Source organism: Babesia microti, chromosome IV, assembly GCF_000691945.2.
Source record: "Babesia microti strain RI chromosome IV, complete genome".
Classification (NCBI taxonomy): Eukaryota; Apicomplexa; class Aconoidasida; order Piroplasmida; family Babesiidae; genus Babesia; species Babesia microti.
Window position 1 is genome coordinate 1,567,597 of NC_034969.1, and position 20,139 is coordinate 1,587,735.

At 47.8% G+C, this 20,139-nt stretch overlaps 8 protein-coding genes across 8 annotated transcripts; 4 read left to right on the forward strand and 4 right to left on the reverse strand.

Annotated features, from left to right (window-relative positions):
* Positions 1 to 32: 32 nt before the first annotated feature.
* BmR1_04g09205 (POP4, RPP29, ribonuclease P protein subunit POP4) lies at positions 33 to 727 on the forward strand (the record flags this gene model as incomplete). Its single annotated transcript, XM_012794971.1, has 2 exons — positions 33 to 107; positions 155 to 727. 2 exons carry the CDS (start codon positions 33 to 35, stop codon positions 725 to 727), a joined length of 648 nt encoding a protein of 215 aa, XP_012650425.1.
* Positions 913 to 9,519, reverse strand: BmR1_04g09210 (HECT-domain (ubiquitin-transferase); the record flags this gene model as incomplete). The annotated part of the gene is made up of 2 exons (XM_012794972.1): positions 913 to 1,512; positions 1,612 to 9,519. 2 exons carry the CDS (start codon positions 9,517 to 9,519, stop codon positions 913 to 915), a joined length of 8,508 nt encoding a protein of 2,835 aa, XP_012650426.1.
* A 437-nt stretch (positions 9,520 to 9,956) lies between these two features.
* BmR1_04g09211 (Superoxide dismutase [Fe]) lies at positions 9,957 to 10,908 on the reverse strand (the record flags this gene model as incomplete). The annotated part of the gene is made up of 7 exons (XM_021482764.1): positions 9,957 to 10,111; positions 10,135 to 10,257; positions 10,332 to 10,472; positions 10,495 to 10,539; positions 10,561 to 10,602; positions 10,624 to 10,714; positions 10,735 to 10,908. The coding sequence occupies 7 exons, from the start codon at positions 10,906 to 10,908 to the stop codon at positions 9,957 to 9,959; spliced, it is 771 nt and encodes a 256-aa protein (XP_021337928.1).
* BmR1_04g09212 (hypothetical protein) lies at positions 10,895 to 12,384 on the reverse strand (the record flags this gene model as incomplete). The annotated part of the gene is made up of 10 exons (XM_021482765.1): positions 10,895 to 10,948; positions 10,970 to 11,077; positions 11,416 to 11,549; positions 11,626 to 11,694; positions 11,750 to 11,813; positions 11,834 to 11,905; positions 11,936 to 11,993; positions 12,014 to 12,156; positions 12,179 to 12,315; positions 12,336 to 12,384. The coding sequence occupies 10 exons, from the start codon at positions 12,382 to 12,384 to the stop codon at positions 10,895 to 10,897; spliced, it is 888 nt and encodes a 295-aa protein (XP_021337929.1).
* On the reverse strand, positions 13,037 to 16,254 carry BmR1_04g09225 (DNA methyltransferase 1-associated protein 1; the record flags this gene model as incomplete). Its single annotated transcript, XM_021482766.1, has 4 exons — positions 13,037 to 14,398; positions 14,913 to 15,395; positions 15,910 to 16,152; positions 16,174 to 16,254. The coding sequence occupies 4 exons, from the start codon at positions 16,252 to 16,254 to the stop codon at positions 13,037 to 13,039; spliced, it is 2,169 nt and encodes a 722-aa protein (XP_021337211.1).
* On the forward strand, positions 16,529 to 18,445 carry BmR1_04g09230 (ethanolaminephosphotransferase; the record flags this gene model as incomplete). Its single annotated transcript, XM_021482767.1, has 4 exons — positions 16,529 to 16,687; positions 16,709 to 16,855; positions 16,942 to 17,375; positions 17,914 to 18,445. 4 exons carry the CDS (start codon positions 16,529 to 16,531, stop codon positions 18,443 to 18,445), a joined length of 1,272 nt encoding a protein of 423 aa, XP_021337930.1.
* BmR1_04g09231 (Optic atrophy 3 protein (OPA3)) lies at positions 18,880 to 19,425 on the forward strand (the record flags this gene model as incomplete). The annotated part of the gene is made up of 1 exon (XM_021482768.1): positions 18,880 to 19,425. The coding sequence occupies one exon, from the start codon at positions 18,880 to 18,882 to the stop codon at positions 19,423 to 19,425; it is 546 nt and encodes a 181-aa protein (XP_021337931.1).
* A 10-nt stretch (positions 19,426 to 19,435) lies between these two features.
* On the forward strand, positions 19,436 to 19,627 carry BmR1_04g09232 (hypothetical protein; the record flags this gene model as incomplete). Its single annotated transcript, XM_021482769.1, has 1 exon — positions 19,436 to 19,627. One exon carries the CDS (start codon positions 19,436 to 19,438, stop codon positions 19,625 to 19,627), a length of 192 nt encoding a protein of 63 aa, XP_021337932.1.

Consider the following 20,139-nt stretch of genomic DNA (forward strand, 5'->3'; position numbering starts at 1 on the left):
TAGATACATATCCTGTCTGTTGGGCATGATAGATGAGTGAGAAAAATGTGATATACCGACACGTGAACGAGTGCAAATCTCAATTCGATTGCATCCAAGTTTTTTCCGTGAGTAAATACCCGATTAATATGAAATTATAGCATGAATAATGTAGAATTTGGCCGACGAGAGCGTGGACAAATGGAAAGCACGTATAGACTCAAGGATTCTGCAACTGGTCTGCCCAAAGTCACAAGCTAGGGCTGTAAATACAGATGCAAATTTTGGCAATGAAACGACTAGAAAGATGAAATACCTAAAACTGGGCGCAGGCAAGCTCGCCAAAATGGGTCTACTAAAGGCGCCAAGGTACGTGGCGCCGGACCATTCCAACGCCTTGCATAGCCTGTGGGTCCAATATATCAACGATGCACTATGTGGAAGCAAATCAGACGCGGACATTCTCAAGCGATTATTTTTTGCCGATTTACACGGGGCAAAACTGAGCGTATACCAAAGTTCATGCCCAAATTACGTAAATTTGAAGGGTATTGTTGTACACGATAGCAACATGACCTTCAGACTGGCGGGGGAGGACGGGAAGGTGAGAACAATCCTCAAATCTCCCTGTGTCTTTGAGCTAGAAATTAGTGGCCAAAAATATCATTTGCACGGCCGATCTCTCCAGGGCCCCCCCCTAGCCAGGTCCAAATTGAAGCCCAAGCCCAAATCGACTGTTGAATTGTAGCCCAGGCCCAAGCCCAATTCGACTGTTACAAATCAGCAGTCGAATTCTAGAAAATGCCTGCCGGAATCTGCTGCACATCGCACAATTACACCGTCGCAACACTAAATGCTCGCATAATTATATCGTGTTGTACAAAATAAGATACCCCCAATTAGTTTTACCAATCCCAATACTTTACCAATAGGCTACACGTCCAGGTCAATTGCGATACAGTTCGAAGCAGCGTAGAGGAGCCGGTCCCTGAAGATTTCCGCGCTTGAATATCTCGGCACCAGTAGCCTAAAGTTGCAAGTTGCGCTAGTCGGAAGCCTGGCGTCTGCATTCGGCATATCCGCCTCGTACTCTATCCTAAACTTCCAGTCAGTGTAATGTGCCGGCGGCAATCTCGATCGGCCAGACACGAACCTCAATAAAAGTTTGAGCTGGTCGTTAGTGAACTCCGATATGATGCCGAAGAATTCATTGAGCAGTCCACTGTTGGAGGAGCAGGTATGTCCCTTGAGCACGTCCAAATCTATCTCCGGATCCCCACAAACCATATATTCCACCACCCCAGACTCCAACATGAGTCTAATGTATCCCAAAGGCAACACAGCAGCAAAGCCCTTGGAAAACCAAGTCAGGCCGATGTTCCCCTGATTAATCTTGTACAGCTTAAGCAGATCGACGTAATCGCCAACGTTCTCGCATGTCACAGGTATCTCATGCCCATCAGGCAATAAATCCGCCAGTCCGTTCGGAGAGCTGGACTCTCCCACCTCAAACCGCAAATCCCTCAGATCCCCCTGCATTAACCGCAACATTGTCAGTGTGGAACCCCAGTGTGGAAACATGCCATCCCACTGCATATAGAGTGTAGAAAACCCCATTCAAAAAATACCCACCTGCGAAAGCATCGAAATGTGACTCAGCGTAGCCTCGTCAAAAAGCGCAATATCCTCGCCCCGCAGGGTGTCAAAAACCAGCTTCTTCCAAACCATAGGGTTGAAAAAAACTCCAAACGGGATACCCATGCTGGCGCACATGCCGCATATTCTGCCCAGCGCCTCGTAGACCCGCAGCTCCTCCGGAAGGGGAATCCCGCACGGCGCGTTCCGTGCCTCGGACCCCCCGCACCTGCACGCGGGGGCCTCCTGGACCGCCCCGCCACACCCGTCGAGGACAGTTAGGCTTCTGCAAGAGGGCAGGTCGCAGCACCCAAACCAGCAGGACAGGGCGCTAACCGGCCCCCCCGGGACGTCCAAGACGTCGCAGGGCAGGCCAGACCCGCGGATGGGCACGGAGGCGCTACGCGGAGTGTACTTGAACAGCAAAGTGTCCTGGTATCCGCCCTGGGCGTTCGCCAGGTTGGGACACTGCTCCATCAGCGCCCCCTCCCCCGCGTCCGAAGAGAGGAGCGAGAGCTCCGCGGCCAGCGACGACAAAAACTCGTGAAAGGGCCCGCCAAAGTCGGTAGACCTCTCCCCCTTAAACACTACCATGAAGGGTTTTTGCGTGGCATCAGAGAGCAGCATGCTCGGGTCGCAGGAGAGGATTTGCGGAACCGATTGGGAGAGAAGGGAGTTACGCAGCGTCCCGTCCACCAACGTCCGGTCGACCCGAATTGAGAAGTAGGGCTTGGAGGTAAAGGGCGCGCCGTAGTTCTGCGCCTTGGCGCAAAAAAAACCCTTAGACCAGAGCTCGTCGGTGGTCTGCTTGAGCAAAAACCGCTTTCCGCGCAGGTAGCAGAGGAGGTCGACCCCGTGCGCGGGGTTTACCATCGCCACATACGCGTGGGCGCCGCCCCCGCCCTCGCCCCCACGCCAGGGGTAGTAGTAGACATGCGGGTTGGAAAAGAGGGGCGCGACTAGCGGAATGGCGGTGGCGGCGCAGGCGTTGATCGCCCGCAACACGCGGATAGAGTCGGCCACGCGTGAAATCGGCGTGTCTGTATAACTCAGCGTGCCCGCACAACTCGGCGTGTTCGTACAAATCGGCGTATCCGTATAACTCAGCGTGCCCGCACAACTCGGCGTGTCCGTACAAACCGGCATGCCTGTACAACTCGGCATGTCCGTATAACTCAGCGTGCCTGTAAAACTCGGCGTGTCCGCACGAATCGGAGTGCCCGTCGTACAACTCGGCGTTTCAGTACCTTCGCCCCCGCGCAGATTGACCAGCTCCACCAGCCCAGGGTTGGCCCGCAAGTACTCGGACGCCACGCCCACTTGGCGCCCAGACCCGCTGGCCCCTGCCCAGAGCTCGGACAGCAGCCGATTGTCGGCGGGCAGGAGCCTCGCGTCAACGAGCGTGGACTCGCCTTCGGACCCCGGGTCCGAGTTGACGCTCAGAGTGCTCTGGGTGAAAAAGTCCACGGCCATTTTCAGGGGCTCGACCCAGGCGTACCCGGCGAGGCAGCTCCGGCCCTTGCCCAGCACCAGGTCCATCAGGAACCCGGGCAGTGCAAACTCCCCCACCGCCTCGCCGAAAGAAGGCCCCCCGGGGGCGCCGGCACAGATGGCCAGGTAAAGCGCTAGCCTTCTGAAACTGGTCACAGAGCTGCTCGCGGGCTCCAGGCTCGGGGGGGAGCCCTGGGCGCTGCGCACCCAGACAGAGGCCAGATCGTGGAGCCCCCGGGCAATGCGGTACCTCTCAAAGTGCCGGGGGATCTTGAGGTTAAAGTTGGCGGTGATTTCAAGACCGGAAGCCGCGATAGACTCGACCAGCAGGGCGCCAATGTCCTCCACGCCAAACCCAATCTCCGCTACTCGCTGGTCCGCGTCCGCTAGGACGCGGACCAGTTCCGGCGGCAGGGCCCTCAATTCTTGCTCGTCCAGCGCAGAGACCCTGCGCGAGATGAGCTCCCCAGCCCGTCCACGGCGACCCCCGGGCAGAGACAGCAGGAAGGGCAGCAGGCAGTGCGACGGCGCGCCGGCGGAGCAGCGCTCGAGGAAGCCAGGGAGAGGAGGGGGGAAGTCAGGGAGCCCCTCCTCGCCCCCTCGCCTCCCTTCCTCTCCCCACTCCATGCAGTACGCGGTAAAGTCGCGCCAGACCGCCATGCCGCCCCCCCCTCCGGCCCCGCAGGTGGCGGAGAGAGCCTGGGTGAGGAAGCGGGCGGCCAGCTCATCGTGGGCTGCATGCGCTGCCGTAAGCTTTCGGCGCATGTGGCAGGGGATTGCCTGCAACAGCTGCAGGTTGAGATCCTCTAGCGTGGCCTCCGCGCAGAGCAGGTCGCCCCTGTGGTAGCGCTCGTGGCAGTCGGCGCCCCCGCAGGGGGGGCAGGCGGCGGCCAGGGGGACGGAGTAGAGCCTGTCCGCCACGGCAGCCAAGAGCTCCGGGTCCTGGCAGTCGCGCGGGGCGGCCATGCAGGGAGTAAGCCTTTTGACAACCAGCGTGAGGACGATGAGAAGGAGCGGGTGCGACCACCACTCCACGGCAGGCTCAGTGAAGCGGCGGAGGATTTCCGTCAGCATCGCTGCGCTCAAGCGCGAGATCGGCGAGTGTGAGACACACGAAGAGGTGGATAGCCAGGGCAGCGCCGGCAGGGGCGCCAGCCTGGAGATGTCGCGGCCGACCCTGACGGAGGCGAGGCGTATGGCAAGCAGATTTTTCACTCTTACCCACGCCTGCTTGGAGGTATCGCAGGCGAGCACGGCCACCCAGCCCGGGACCTCCCCTTCCCTCCCTTCCCTGCCTGTGATCATCTCACAGTCCATCCAGCGCTGCAGCAGTATGTCCTTAAGCGAACCGAGAAGGCGAAAGTCGACGACAAGTATGGACTGGTAGAGCTGTATTTTATCCATGAACGCGGATAGGTGGCCGGCGTCGATTTCAGCCGACTGGGCCCCGCCGATCCCGATGGGGTGGGAATCAGCGTATGAACCCGTATCGGGGGGGAAGGCCTCCTGCGGGGAGGAATGCAGAGAAGCCGCTCCGGCGGGGGGCCCTGGCGCGGAGTCATCAAAAATAAGCGCCTGCACCGTGGGGAAGATGAAAATGAGGGACATTCTGCGGCAGGGGTCCTTTTGTGTCTCCGGGTCGTATAGCACTTCCAGAATCGATCCGATCGAATTTCCGGCGACGACCAATTCCGTGCGGAGGCAGAATTGCCCGTTAGTGTCGGCGTGTAGCGCGAAATTTGCCTCCAGAACATCTCCGCGGCTGAACGAGACGTTTGTGGCGTAGCGGTCAAAGGCACCGTCCTCGGCGCCGCCGGACACAAAGGCCACCGCGTCGTTACGGTTGAAGAGCTCGGAGACATTGGACAGCACCACGTCCGCGGGCGCCACGGTGACGCCAAAGTGACCCTCCGTGCAAATGGTAAAGGCCGCCGTGGATGTCTGGACGCCCTCGAAATTTTGCTGAAATGTGGGGTATTCAAAACCCGACGGAATGGGGAAAATGACAATGCCCCCCAACCCCCCAGAAACTGCCACGCAGACCGCAGGGCCCGCCAGAAGGGGGTAAAAGCGGGCAGACGGGCCCTGGGACAAAAAGTACTTGTTGCACACCAAATTGGCCGCCGCGCAGCGCTCCTCCAGGTGAAAGCGATGGGGCATCGCCATGCAAAAGCCCCCGCCGGATGCAGAGGCGCCAAATACGCACCGCCTTTCCCCGCGAAGCCCGCAGTACAACAGCTCGTCGGGTATGGCGCCCAGCGCCGGCAACCAGTTGAAGAGGTACTCACCCTGCACGCGGTCCACGCTGCCGGCGCAGGGGCTGGGCGACTCGGCCCCGGGGGCCGGGGCTCCGCGCCCGCGCGCCGGCGTGCGGACGCATTCCCCGACCTCGCCCGGGAAGGCCGGTTCCAGGGGATGCGGCTCCAAAAAGTGCAGGCGGCGGATGGCCGCGTCCAGCAGCTGCGAAAGAGGCGTGCCCAACTTCGCAGAGACCGCGCGCGTGTGCCGCGGGCCTATCGCGAAGGTCGCCAGAATGGCCTCAAACAGGTAGCGAACCAGCGCCAGGCTGCCTACCCGCTCGAAAATCCGCCGCAGCTCCTCCATCAGTGCCAGGGAAAACTCGAGCGTAGAAAACCCGTCGCGCTGGGGGGAAACACCCAGCAGCTGCGCTGCCTGTTGCTCTACCTGCGCCGCCTCGCTCGCCGCGTGCGCCTTCACGTACTGGAGCGCCCCCAAAATCATGGCCTTCTGGACGTCAAAGTGGGGACACTCCGCCGGGTCCCCTGGGGAGGCACGCCCGACCAGGAAAATCCAGAGCAAGGGAAACGCGCAGGCCGCGGATGGCGCGTCGACAAAAAACTGCTTTATGAGCGGCGCGGTCATCCGCGCGTCCTTAAACGGACCCAGAAGCAGTGCAGAAAACAGGACAACAGGCGGCGAGGCGGCGGTCCCGGGCGAAGCAGACAGGCGCGCAAATAGCCTGGAAACGCACAGGCCCAGGGACTCGGTAAGCTCGGCCGAAAGCGGCTGCAGCCCCCGCGTGCAGCCCGAGTTGATGGCTTGGACGGCGCTGGCCGCGACAGCCCTGAACAGGGTCGCGGCGCTGGCCGCGCCCGCGTCGCAGGCCTCCAGGGCCAGCATCGAGCGGATGGCCAGATAGAGCAGCAGCGACCGCAGCTGCTGAGCGTAGACAGACCGCAAGATGTCCTCACTTCTGGGCCCGCAGACCAACAGGTCCAGCAGTTCCGTCAGGTCCCCGGCCGTCGCGGCATAAGCCGGCCCCGCGGCCGGGGGAGGGGACGCCTCCGCGGCCTCCGCGCCGGGCCCGCCCGGGAAGGCTGGCTCCAACAGACAGGGCAGGCTGTTGGACCTCCAACAGCGGTAAAATCTCTTGCGGACGGGCGAGCTGCCCGTGCCCTGGCCCGTTTGGCCCGCTAGTAGCGCGGAGGCCAGGCGGCACCTGCGCCCGATCTGATCGAAGAAATAGCGCTCCAGCTCTGAAAGGCTGCCGAACTCGACGACTTGTCCTGGTAGCGCCAGCCTGAAGGGCGGCTCCGAGCCCGCGCGCGACTTGACCTCCTGCACCTTTGCGAGCAGGCGCATGCCGTAGCGCTGCAGGACCTGCCGGAGCTCGGGGCTGTAAGCAAAGGCCCCCACCGCGGACGCCAGCTGATCGGAAGCTTCTTCAATCTCCCGGCGAAAGGGACCGACGGCGGGCGCCACGGGGGGCGCCGGCCCCCCTGCCCCCTGGGGTGCCTGCGGGAAGGGGGGGGGCGGGATCACCTGCGTCACCAGCATGTGGTGCTGGAGGCGCGGGTCCTGCTGGGCCACTACAGGGGGCGGGAAGACGAGGCGGATGCATTTGAGCGCCAGCAGGAATAGCGGCATGAAGTGTAGGTCGGCGTCGGGGCAGTCCGCGGCCAGTTCGGGGACGAAGTTGGCGCCGCAGAGGAGCCTGCAGGGCACCTCGGGGTGGAAGCTGAGCGAGCGGATGTGGTCGCACAGGTGCAGTGTGAGTTGTACGCAGAGCCCCGAGAGCGGGGAGCTGCTGTGCGTGGCGCATGCCACGAGCTTGTTCCACACGCTCAGGAGCGCCCTTACGAGCTGCGTTTCGTGAGGCGGTTCGAGCCGGGAGTCGCCCCCGGCGGAGCCGGAGCCGCCGCGGGCCGCAGGGACCACCAGCAGGTAGAAGGTGCAGAGTGTCAACCCCAGGTCTTTCACTACGCAGTCGGGCGGGCCTCCGGAGAGTCGGACGGAAAGGTCGAGCGTCTTCGCGACCAGCTGCGAGACGGCCTCGAAGAGCTCGTCCGCGCACGCTTCGTCGCGGTGCTCCGCGGGCCCGGCGAGCGCGGCGGTTATGTGTAGCACGGCGTGTTTTACGAGGGAGGCGTAAAAGGGGCCGGCTGTAGCGGCGCAGTCTGTGACGCGTTGGAAGAGGTCGTACCAGCAGCTGGCGCCGAACTGGTAGGGCGCGGAGGGCAGTTTGAGCTTGGGCGTGGCGATTAGCTTGGGCGTGGCGAATTTGATCACGCGCTGCAGGCCGTCCACGCGCCCCCCGTGCCTGCAGAGCGCGTAGAGCAGGTCGGCCACGCCCTGGGCGGGGGCCTGGGCCAGCAGCTCGTAGAGCTGGGACTCGCTCAGCGCATGCAGCAGGGAGAGCACCGGGGCATCGCCGCTCGGGGCTTCGGCCGCTCGGTTTAGCAGGGCCAGCAGGGCGGCGGAGGTCCGGCTGTTGAAGCGCAGCTCGGGGTCGTGCCCGAGCATCCCCAGCGAGTGGCCCAGGCGCGGGTCCGTCGCCAGCAGCTTGGCTATGCTGGCTAGGATCTTTGGGAGGGAGGCGGGAGCGCCTCGAAGCACGCCGTAGTGGTAGGAGAGCCGGTGCAGGCCCACGAGGTAGGCCTCTACCAGGCCGGCTAGCCCCTTTATCGGGGGCGGGCCGCCGGACTGGGACAGCACCTGGCGCCAGCGGGACAGGTCGGCGAGGGTCCAGCTGAGGGGGTGGAGCCGATCCGCACCCCCTGCCTGTGAAATTGCGAGCTCTATAAGATTGGTTGCGGCGCATAGCTCCCGCGAAAGTATTTCTACGCCGTTGAGGAATACGCGCACGCGCCGATATTTTTCAAAGAGTGCAGTGCCCTCGCCTGCGGGGCAATCGGCAAAAATTTCCAGGTCGAAGCGCTCGCCATGGGGCATTTCAACCAGAAAGGTTCCGCCTTCCGATCGGTCATTTAGCACGCGCACCTGTAGCGGCAGGAACGCGAGCGTTAAGGGGCCGATTGATAGCGTAACGAGCGGGCGCGAAAGAAATGAGGCATCTGTCCAGAATGCAATTGCATTGGAGCTGCCGTTATCGCTTGTGAAGAGGATATTTTTGAATGCTACGCGGTACAGGTGGGCACCTAGCGGAGGCAGCCTGGCCACAAGCCTATGTCCGTCGTCGATGGACACTGCAACGGGCAGCTCCATGCTCAGCAGCGTGCTATAGGTTAAGAAATCCTCGAACTCGCCTTCTTCTATCTCCGGGGCCGACAGTTCTTGGAGTTCTTGGAGCTCTTGTAGGCGTATCAGTGCCTCTAGTCCGTGGGCGTAGTCGTTCGTCATGTACGTCAGGCAGAGGTAGACGTTAAGCAGCCGGGAGGCGGTGTCTGGGCGGATTGTCCGGCCAAAGCCTTCCAGCAATATGTCCCGCAGTAGATAGCCAGGCTCATGCGGCGATAAGTTCGCGTGGGCGGAAGGCTTGCGGTCGTACCTTATTAGGGTGTCCGAGTCGTTAAGCGCGAATAGGTGAAAAGCGAGGCTGGAGACCCGGTCTGGGTCAAGAGAGCGGGAGAGCGAGCGGACCAGAGGGTAAAACTCGTTTCCGGGGGTGTATATGCAGTGATGAGGGGGCGTATAAATTTGCGTTGGGAGTGGACCTGGGTCGATAACGCTTTCCAATTCCTGAAAATAGTCGTAGTCATCCATGGGGAGCTCTAACGAATTGAAACTAAGGTTCGTGGATTCTTCGGATTTTTCGCACCTTAAGCTAGACAGCAGACGCCTGGACTCGGCCATCAGCACGTCAATGCCGGGCTGGGCCTCCGCATCGACGTGCTTGTTTACCTCTCTTGAAATGTCCTCTCCTATGCTGGCCAGCTCGTCATCGCGAAGCGTCCCGGGTATAATTGTGTGCTTTAAGGCGCTGCATAGCAATGTCCCGGAAATCGTTATTTGGTGTGTGGAGCGGCCAACGTCCTCGGAGACGTAGCGGATAGTGTGCTTCGCCAAAGCGGAAAGCTTGTACGGCGCTTTGCATTGGGAGTTACAAAAAAATACAAACTCCTCAAATGTAGATAGTCTGTGGCCACCCAGCGTTTGTAGCCATCCGTAGGGCGACAAGCGCTCGTAGGGGGGCCCCGCCTCAGACCCAGACATGAGTGACCCAGCCTCATATTCAAGCTTCTATACTAGACTGTAGCACTATGTTGTCCGTGCTGTTTATGTCTCTACGCATTCTAATATATCTAGTTTCCTTACGCCACTCGTATCTACCGCAAACGTCAATGCTTAATCTCTTTATTCTTGTAATGTCTAATTACACATTCACCCCTTTCTGTATAGCCTAGTCATTCTTTATATTCTCGCCTCGCCAATAAAATTCATTCATTTATCTACTTACTTTTCGTTGCTATCCATTTATAACGCCAACTACATTCAACGTCTTTCACTCTAATATATCCGTCAACATATACTACACTAATATCAATACCACATTAAGATCACTATACCATATATCCTATCCTATATACCTATACCTCTACCCTACCACCTGTAACCCCCAATGCATTGTTCACATAGCGGCTGAAAAATCGTTAGAGCATGTGTACACCAGAATAACAGTTACGAAAATTAGATGCATCGCTGTACAACTGCTCTGCAGTCACCCAGTTGATGTGGTCGACCCATCCTCGGATGTACCTTTCCCTATCGTAACGATAGTCAACGTAGTAAGCGTGTTCCCATACATCTACGAGTGAGGGGTTTTCATACCTAATGCTAACAGAGGGATGCCTCGATCATATCTTATAGGACATTCTGCGTCGTGCCCCTCGCAGAGAGTCAGACTGCCGTCTGGTAACCTGGTGAGGAAAACCCATCCACTTCCAAAGTGTGCTGAATGAAGCAAAGTCGCATAATTAATTTCATTGAAAGATTCGAATAAAGTTAACAAATAATGCAAATCCTACCGATTCCCTTTAAGATTATTTCATTCAATAATTTGTCTATTGAGCCAAAGCTGGCATTAATCGCGCGCAAAAGGCATCCCGTAGGGGAATTGGATTGAGGCGTCATTGAGTACCAAAACAAATTATGATTGTATGCTTGTGCTAATGGTTATCTGTTGTCTACCTGCATTGTTGTATATCTTAATATCTTCGGCAGCAGACACTATGTCTAAATTAACGTATGTCTAGCCTTTTAGTGTAGAAAATGTGGAATTCGTACTGGAAACCAGTTCTATGTAATAAATATAGTTACGGTTGAGTGTGTTTACATATTTGGCGTGATGTCTCAGGTAGTGCATTTCAATTGCGTCTTTTGACATGAAAGGTGTTAAGGATTCAATATTCTACGTGATCAGTCGTTTACGTATGGCAACTCTATTAATTCAAACCTGCCACCAATGCTATTGGATTGGTTGATAGGGAGAGAATGTAACTTATGCACTAGTGTATCATTGCGTAGCTGCCTAAAAGGAGAAACTAGTTGTATTAAACCTGCAAAAATTAAAAGGCAGTAAAATAGAGAGCTAAAAATCATCATTAACAACTGGGATTGTAAGGTAAACTCTACATTCTTCAACCTATATATATGACATTATTACTGCCACACAAGATGCGACTAAGAAAATCCAAGGCTCACTGAAATTGTCCGAAATTGTTGCAAAAACTACACACTGTGTTTTCCTTTCGCCTGTTAGGTTTAGCAACGCCTAGGTAAGGAATAAAAATAAAATGTTCGAATGGAATTTGTGGATTTTATTTCTCAATAATATAGTGATTAAATGGAGGATGCGTTTCGTATCAAAATGAAAAATACATACAAACACAATTGTTTCAAGTAGATTTAATGTAAGAATGTAGTTCAGCACTACACCTATATTCAATATATGTAAACCGTGCATAAAAGAACATATAACAATGACTAGCACTGAGTAAGTGTATGTCTCGAACGCAGGGTTATGAATTCTAACATAAATTATTCAAATCATCGTAAGAATATACAACTATCATGCGAGATATCTTGTTATCATATTCATCTTGCGCTTACCCTCATGACCTGAATAAAGATCTTGGTATTCACAGTCCGAACGATTGAACTATTATCATTAGTGTCAACGGGTTCATCGCCCATGAACAACTTCAATCCATTGAAACTACTCTCCAAATTAACCATTACAGTGTCTATGTTACTCATTATAATACGATATGTTATATATTTAATAAGTACAAACAGACAAATTTGTAAACGACTAATGACCTGCGATAAGTGTTAAATTTGCTTTAACAGAATCCATTTTACAAACGCTAATATCGACAAATTCACTGCCTAATTGAAACTGTTTTATGTGTTATTTTAAAATGTATTTATAACAATATGTTACCCAGTTTGAAAGCTGCATCCAGAAATGATATTATCTTACAAATCTTAGGCAATGCCACATTCCACTGGATAAACGCCTTGCTACCTTGTATAGCGGTATATCGGGGGTAATACATCCATCTAACATTTCAGCTGGCAGAGATTCCACTGGTATATCCTATATAAGAATCCAGTTTACAAGGCACACTTTATTAGAGTGGTACATATCGTCAAAGCTGACAATTATGTATAACAACCCTGACCTCCTATATGAAAGCAGCTATACACAATCAACTCTATAGCCACTCTATCACTAGTAGATGCGGCGCTTAACACATTATTAAATCGCACTATGTCTAGTTTCAAAAATACAGGATTCCCCTCAATGGTCTTGTTTATTATGACAGGATTCTCATGAAATATATTGTTCTAAATCACCAAAATAACCCACGGTTGGTATTTCAGTGTAACCTTCTAGGCCATGTAGATTACGTGAGTTTGCATACACTTTTGTAGGTGTGAAATTGACATAGCTGTGTGTATCGCTTTTGGAAGCGAGTGACAGTCTACTTAATGATGATATACAATCTAATTCAGTTCATCATTACTGGAAAAGTGCCTAAGATATTCCACCCTAAAGTCGCATTTCAATTCCATATATCCATATATGTCTACCCCAGATTGTCACTCATTACTCATCTATATATCCAAATTAATAAGTTAACCCCTTCTGCATCCATACAACGTATTGTTATTGCGTTATAATGGCGTTTTAAAGATGAGATTTTTTCAAATATCATGTAAAAAAACACTTGAAATTTTATTTTATCAAGTTATTTCACAACCCATGCTATTTTTATTTCGTAGCTAATAAACCATGTTGTAATGTATATTCTTAAAATTATGTGGTTTAAAATTTGTGTAATTTTAAATCTCTATATACTCTATTATCAGTGTCAATCTGTTATATTAACATCGTACTAATTCTCTAAGACCATTCACGAAATGTTACATAATTTCAATGGCACACTCCTCTAAATCCTGTCTATCCATTTACATAATTAACATATATTAGTCTTATAACTTATAGTGTATATTGCTATTGTACTTAGCGTGACAAACGGAACAATATGACGTGATCTACATCCAATTAATAAGCTGTAGTTGTTACAATAGTCAATAATACTAACGCCCAAAACACGAAATATGCGTTAGGCACAACAGATTAAGATATAATGCCGAATCTGAAACCATTCGGCATAAAATAATTGTACCAAAACGAATTAGTTTTAAACTTAACACACCAACTCTATCCCTCATTTTGCCTGTTAAGATTGTTTCCGACCGAATTATTGGCAGGGCCAGAGATATTGCCCTGATGATTACCAGGAAGAGTTCCTGGGTGAAAATTTTGGTGAGGAAAAAGATTCCCAGGAAAACTTTTGAATTGCATTTGCCGCCCTATTTGCTGTTGCTGTTGGTGATGATGCTGCTGCGGGGTGAGTGGGTGTGAGTGCTTGGGATGAAAAGAATTCTGGAGCATATCAGGGGGAGGCAAGTATAAAGGTGGAATGTATGAAGGCTGTATGTGCCCAGGTGGAATAATTTTGGGCGATTGCATCGACGAACCGTGTATAAATTGTTGTTGTAGGTGTAGGGGAGGCATCTTACCCCCGAAATGAGCACCCTGTTGCTGCATCTGCTGGTGCTGCGTGTGTGGATGAATTTGGGGCATATGTCTAGCCTCCATGATATGTTTCGGAGGTATGTGTGAAGGTAAATGACCTAAGGAGGGAGATATGTGATAGGAAAGTTTGTTTGGCGATAAGAGCTGGTTTTGAGGTATCATCATAGAGGCAGCGCGGTCGGGATTAACCTTAAGCAACCGCTTTTGGTGCATATGCTGAAAGTACATTTGTTGCATATTCATTCCATTGCCCATGTTGTTAATTCCGCTTCCTGCATTCATACCGTATGCGTTTTGTATACCAGGAGGGTAATTAAACTGCATTCCTGGATGAGTACCACTTGTGTGAGATTGAGGCAATTGCTGGGGTAGAGATTGTGATTGGGGCGTGGACTGATTGGAAGCTGTAGAAGATTGTGGTGATGGCACTGATACTTTGGACCTATCCGCAGGTGATGGATAAAATCCGCCACCAGCAAGGCAAGCCACATCTCTTTCCTGTCTTACAGCCTCAGTTCTAGGCAAATCTGGCTTATTAGCATCAGTGCGTGGATCAATACGTGTTAGATATGTATAGTCAAAGGCTGGTTCTGGAGTTTTTATGGTCAACGGCTGTAATGGTGCTGTCATCGGGGCAAAATTAGCCTCAATTCCACCCAATGATCCATGTGCTGGCGGGTGAAGCGATAAATGCATATGTTTATGGTCACTTGCGGCTGCGATTGCCTTCCAGTGCTCCAATTCCTTACTCAATGACTCAACTTTGTTTCTTATATTGGACAATATTCCAGCATCAGAACGTATTAAACAATATAATTCATTAGCTGCCAATGAGGACACAATAGGAGGCTGAATGTTCATTGATTCCAGTATTTTGTTGATAGTTTCATCATTCTTAGGTGTGAGTTTTGCCTTGTGATTCGCAACACATGCGCTGGCTAATGAGGCGCCTTTTGATGGGCGTATTGAGTGCAATGGGATGGTCTGAATCAGACATATTTATGAATAATATGTGTTGACAATAAATATTTTAAACAACATATATATAATGAATATGATCAGACAATATTATTGGCGAGTTATTAAATGGCGAATGACATAACATATAATGAATTGATTGTAACTGATTATGGCGTAAGATTTTTAGATATTTCATATTTTTCTCTATTACATAATATGTCATAATAGAGTATATAATTTCATATATGTAATGATATATATTGTGATATGTGTTTTTGCAGCCTTTTAGTTTTGGATTTTGAAATATTATTTCCATGGGAAATTTTGGCGTAATCTTAAGAAAATATCACACATGTACGAATTAAGCATTAATACATAATTGAAAATTTTGGAATATGAAAAATAATTTGAATTTAAACGGTTAGTATTCGACACAGTGCAAACATATGTAGGTATAAATATTGTGTAATGAGGAAAATTGAATGGATGAACAAAATTAAAGTTTATACATTTTGTAATTTAATGAATTAACACTTACGGGAATAATATCTTCCTGGTTCACTCCAAACTTCTTCTTCAGGCGCTTCAATTCAAAAGGCTTCTTCTCCTCCTTCCTAATTTTCAATTCCAATTTCGTAATCTCCTCAACCAAATCAACTTCCTTCTGACGAGATTCAGGACTAATGCGATATTGGCGATCAAACATGTTACGTCTCTCCCTATCTTGCTCGTAATTATAAGTATATTTGATCATGGGATGACGATTACGCTCCTCCTTGATGCTAACAACTGCCGGGTGATTTAATGATTTGTACTTTGACGCTTCAGCACGTATCCTTTCCTCAAATGTATGCTCCATTAGCTTCTTTGCGATAGAATAATATTTCTGTTTGACCTGCTCCATTGTCACTGGCATCTTTTGTTTAATCTTGTCGTGTATTATAACAAATTTCAACTCAAACGTTTCACAAAGGTCCATTAACCAATCGGTTTCAGCGCGGGTCCAATCCCCCAAATCATCCTAGGTCAGTGTGTTGACGAAGTTGTTAATACACATAAAGTAATCGTGCATTATACAATTCGATAATTAAATAACGGAAAAAATGTATATTGATAACAGTGCATACATATTCTGTGTATGTCATGTTAAATAACATTGGGTAAGTGATGTATGATAGCGTGGAACAGTTACTAATATATAAATACATAGAAATTAGCAATAAATGGAATTCAGAAGTCAATTGGTATGTTAGTATGATATAAAGTCTTTTCAAACATAGCAAAAAAATAGGAGGTTTAAATTATTTATAAAAAGCAGATAAAAGAGAATATATAAATAATAATATACCCATAAATGTATTGATAAATAGTGGCTATAACAACAATATAAACAAAAGTGTTAAACATTTAGATATAATTAAACAATAACATATGTGCATACAAACTACTTAGCATTAAACGCAATGAATAAATAACATTAAATGAGATGGCAAATACTTAATTAGCATGTTTGAAAAATAAACGAGTATGATTACCTTGAGATGGGAATTGTAGAATTCGTCAGAGTAGCGGTATACTTTGATGACTGGATTGAACTTTGCAAAGCGATATTCATGTCTAACGATGTTTTGTTCATCATATACAGGTAGAACTTCATCATTAGAGACGGCTTTTGAACTAACATTGATTCTTTCCCAGTGAGATAGGACAAGTTTGTCTGATCTGGCAGGGTTGGTGAATTTGCACATCCTCCATGCGATTTTTTCGGGGGTTTGGGGCTACATATTGGTCAAAGTTACTGTTATAGCGATAGCTACAGATGTAGGGATGGAATGTGTAGATTCCTCGTCCGAAATTGGCCTCTTCAGGTTAACATCCATGGTGCATGCAACATCGCCCCAGATAAGAATTAAGGGTGTGAAAGGGATGTATAATGAAAGTGATCAAGAAAGTGGGTTCGGGATAAATTAGTGCATCAAATAACCATCAGTATGCAAGGTTATGTTGGAGAAAATAGAATTAGAGTGTGAAAAAAATGTTGCATCTAATTTGGCATACGTACTATATTATGTGGGGAAGGGTATTTATATAAGGCAGAGTGTATTCTGTTCACATACAATAATATCATAATAAACATTATTATTGTTATTTAATATGTCTAAACGTGCTTGGCATCCATCCCTTTTACCTGTAATTCCAGTTCAATCTGTGCCTCATTTGGAAAATTACAAATTTACTCCAGCACAGCAAGGATGTGTTGATTCATTCTTAACTAAGTATTGGTGGAACGTAATCGCTCGAGCGATGCCTCCTGTATGTTTATTTCTCATTCAGTCTATACATCCAAATGTTGTCACTATCATTGGCTCAGTCTTCATGCTATTTGCCTTCACCATTTCCATTGCCCATGTGACAGGACTTATTCTAAAGAAAACTGCTTGCATTTACTTCACCATTGCTTTTTGTGTCTTCATGTACCAAGTATGTCTTCATTCAATTATATTTTTTAACTTGCGCCCTCTTTGTCGCATTTATGTTAACCATTCATCATTTATTATATCACATAGACTTGCGATGGAATAGATGGAATTATGTCAAGAAGATTAGGCCTTTCATCTCCACTGGGACAATTTTTGGATCATGGATTTGATACAATTTACGCAATTTTGTGGCCATTATTTTTACTTGTGATTTTTGACTGTGACTTCAACGTATTCTTCCATCTTTCGTTGTTTGCAGTATATATACAATTAGTCCTCATCATGTTCAAGGAGCAAGATAAAGGCGTTTTTTACAGTCACAATAACTTCACATGCGTTACCCATGCTCAATTTATGACCATACTTTCCATGATTATCAAGGGCACATATGGCATGGAGTGGGCGATGCTTCCTCTTAAATCTACCAATATTGGCAGAATCCTCTTCAGTACATTCTTGGCCAAGATGATTCCCGCTTACTGGAACGTTTATCATCTTATCCTCTTCGTCGTCATCACTTGGTAAGTCACGCTACTTATTATCTTGTATAAATAATATCTAAATCATTTTACGTGTTGTTGACATTATTGCATTCATCTACTAACTAATTTTTACACGATTATTGTCTAAAATTCTTCTGTGTGGAATTATTAACAGTTTTTTACATTTTGACGTAATTATTTACGTGCATACACCATATGCAATTCTGCCGTTACATAAACCAATTTGTTGTCACTCAAATTCTACCTATCACTTAAAATTCATTTTTAAAAATGAGTTTGCTGCTTTTTTCAACACTTTAAATGCCAAATGGCATTACATTGCATTGGCACTTACACTATATAATCTATCATAGACATAAACTGTTTGTTCCTTTTAACCACATGTAATCTATGTATTGTGCGTTTACATTAATTTGTGTTATTTATCTAATTTTCGGTGTATTTATAAATAAATCATATTTATCTAACATATAATGCATATTGTGTTTTTATGTGTTGTGTTGTTCCATTCACTGTTTTCATTCAAGCATAATTATTGTTGTTTATGCTAATTTAGTAACGCAATTGCAGTTATGATCGACGTAATAACGACCTTTGGAGCATATAAACAGAAGTCTACACTAGCTAAATTGATGTTATCTGCCGCTATACACTTTATGTTCATCTATGCCGTGCACTGCTATAAACCTTTAGGAAAGGGTGGTTTCTTTAGCAAACCAACCCTACCCAAGACCCTGAGGATGCTTATGTACGCTTTTACCCTACTATGTTTCAGCTCCATATCAATTTACAACCTGATATGCGTGGTTTGTAAAGTGCAGATGACATATGGATTCACTCACTTGATTCCCATATACTTTTTCCTTTCCCTATACTACTTAAAGTACGTTTTGGGGGTAACGTTGCCAAAGATCGATAAAATTTTCACTACACATGAAAATTTGACATTACTCTTCGCTGGGGCAGCTGGTTACTGTGCCCTGTACATAGTTCATCACTTTGTTTGCGTTGTCTTGGAAATCAAACATCATTTGGGGCTCACAGTTTTTTATGTCAAGCCACGTATATCTTCTGCAAGGAAATTCTAAACAAGAATATCGGTATTTTTATTCGTGATTAACACGTAAACTTAAACGGCACACATGCTTGCTAGCTGTTTGCATATATCTAAAAGTTACTTGTACGGTAGCTCACTTTCACTTGTTATCGACTTATGTATTTTATAAAATATATCTTATCAGCTTTTATGATCACCTCGTCTTAATATCAATATATCAAAATTGTCCATTGATTGCATTGGTGTTTTAATGCCGAGGTCCCCCGCGGCATCTACAATCGGTTCGCTCCATTGTAGTCTATATTTTACTATATATTTTATAATTTCTGAAATTGTAGAACGTTTCTAAAATGTGTGGAATTGAGTGCTCAAAAAATTCTTGCCTGGTGTACCGTGGCCTTATCGGGGTACTCCCTGGGTGTGGTGCCGCTCCCGCCCCGCGTTTAGTATAGTTTTTGCATTTATATGTTCCCTGTCGCTAAACTATGGTCTATTTTAGTGCGCCAACTGTCTAAACCCGCAGGAAACTATCTTAAGAAACGTGCAGCCAAGAGTGAGAAGTTTCGCAATATTTGCATTTACTTTGGTAATAGGGCATATGCATTTGACCGTTACGTAAATAGGCGATTTTATCGGGAGAGTGGACAAGTAACCGATTCTCCTGAGCCCATCCCTAAGATAACAATTGAAAGGTCTGTAAATATAGGAACAGAGATTATTGGTGAATTTATCGTATTCCTAACGGCTGCAATAGTTATAACAGCTGAATATACTAGGAGTAGCATTAAGGAATCTAAGAAGGAATTGAGGCTTAGGGAGGAGTTAGCACAAATTAAGAAACGACTGGACGATATACAACAAGTTTCAACGGTAGAAGAAATAGATTATACGCCAAGTCAAAACATAACCAATAAATTGCAAAATGTCGGCAGTATCGTCAAAAATTGCATTGCATTTGCATATGAGAAATCTTATGTCGTTTATGAATACATCAAAGAAGTATTCTATTAGCAATTTGACAATGCTTACCAGAAATATATGCCAAACAACTTTAACTACAGGTGCTTCTAAAATTGAAGCTAATGTAAATAGAGAAGCTGAAGCTTGTGTAGTTAATGTGATATCCGGGCCCAATGTTGGCTTTAATTCCGGGAAAGTCGCCATCGTGGTCATTGGAAACAATGTTAAAATTCACTGCAACGGAACCAACTGACAAAAGTGTAACATACCACTTAATTTTGGCCATCACATATCATTCCATAATATATATGTAAACATGACAGATCAAATTATTCTTTTAAACAATAATGTGTGACAATCTATGCGATCAATTGTTTAGTGTAGTTTACGAATCAACTATGTGTGGTAGGTGTTATGTAAGTCCACCTTTTATGTATGATTTTTTTGTACATAAGGTATTTTTAAATTTGGTGAATGTGTAATTATTGTATAAGGGTAATCGTTGGTCATTTGGTAAATTGATTATGGGTATTTGTGAATTGTTAACTTTAATTTATTATTTATAGATAAATTATCGGTTAATTCATCTGATCTAATAATTAATTGTAATTGTTACATATTTAACCATATTATATGAGTCGCGGACATGAATTTGTGTTGCGAATAGTATCAAAAATGTTGTAATATTTTAATTCAGCATTTTATTAAACTATTTTTAGTGGAAACGAGTTAGTTATGAATAATTGTAACATACGTGTAAACTAT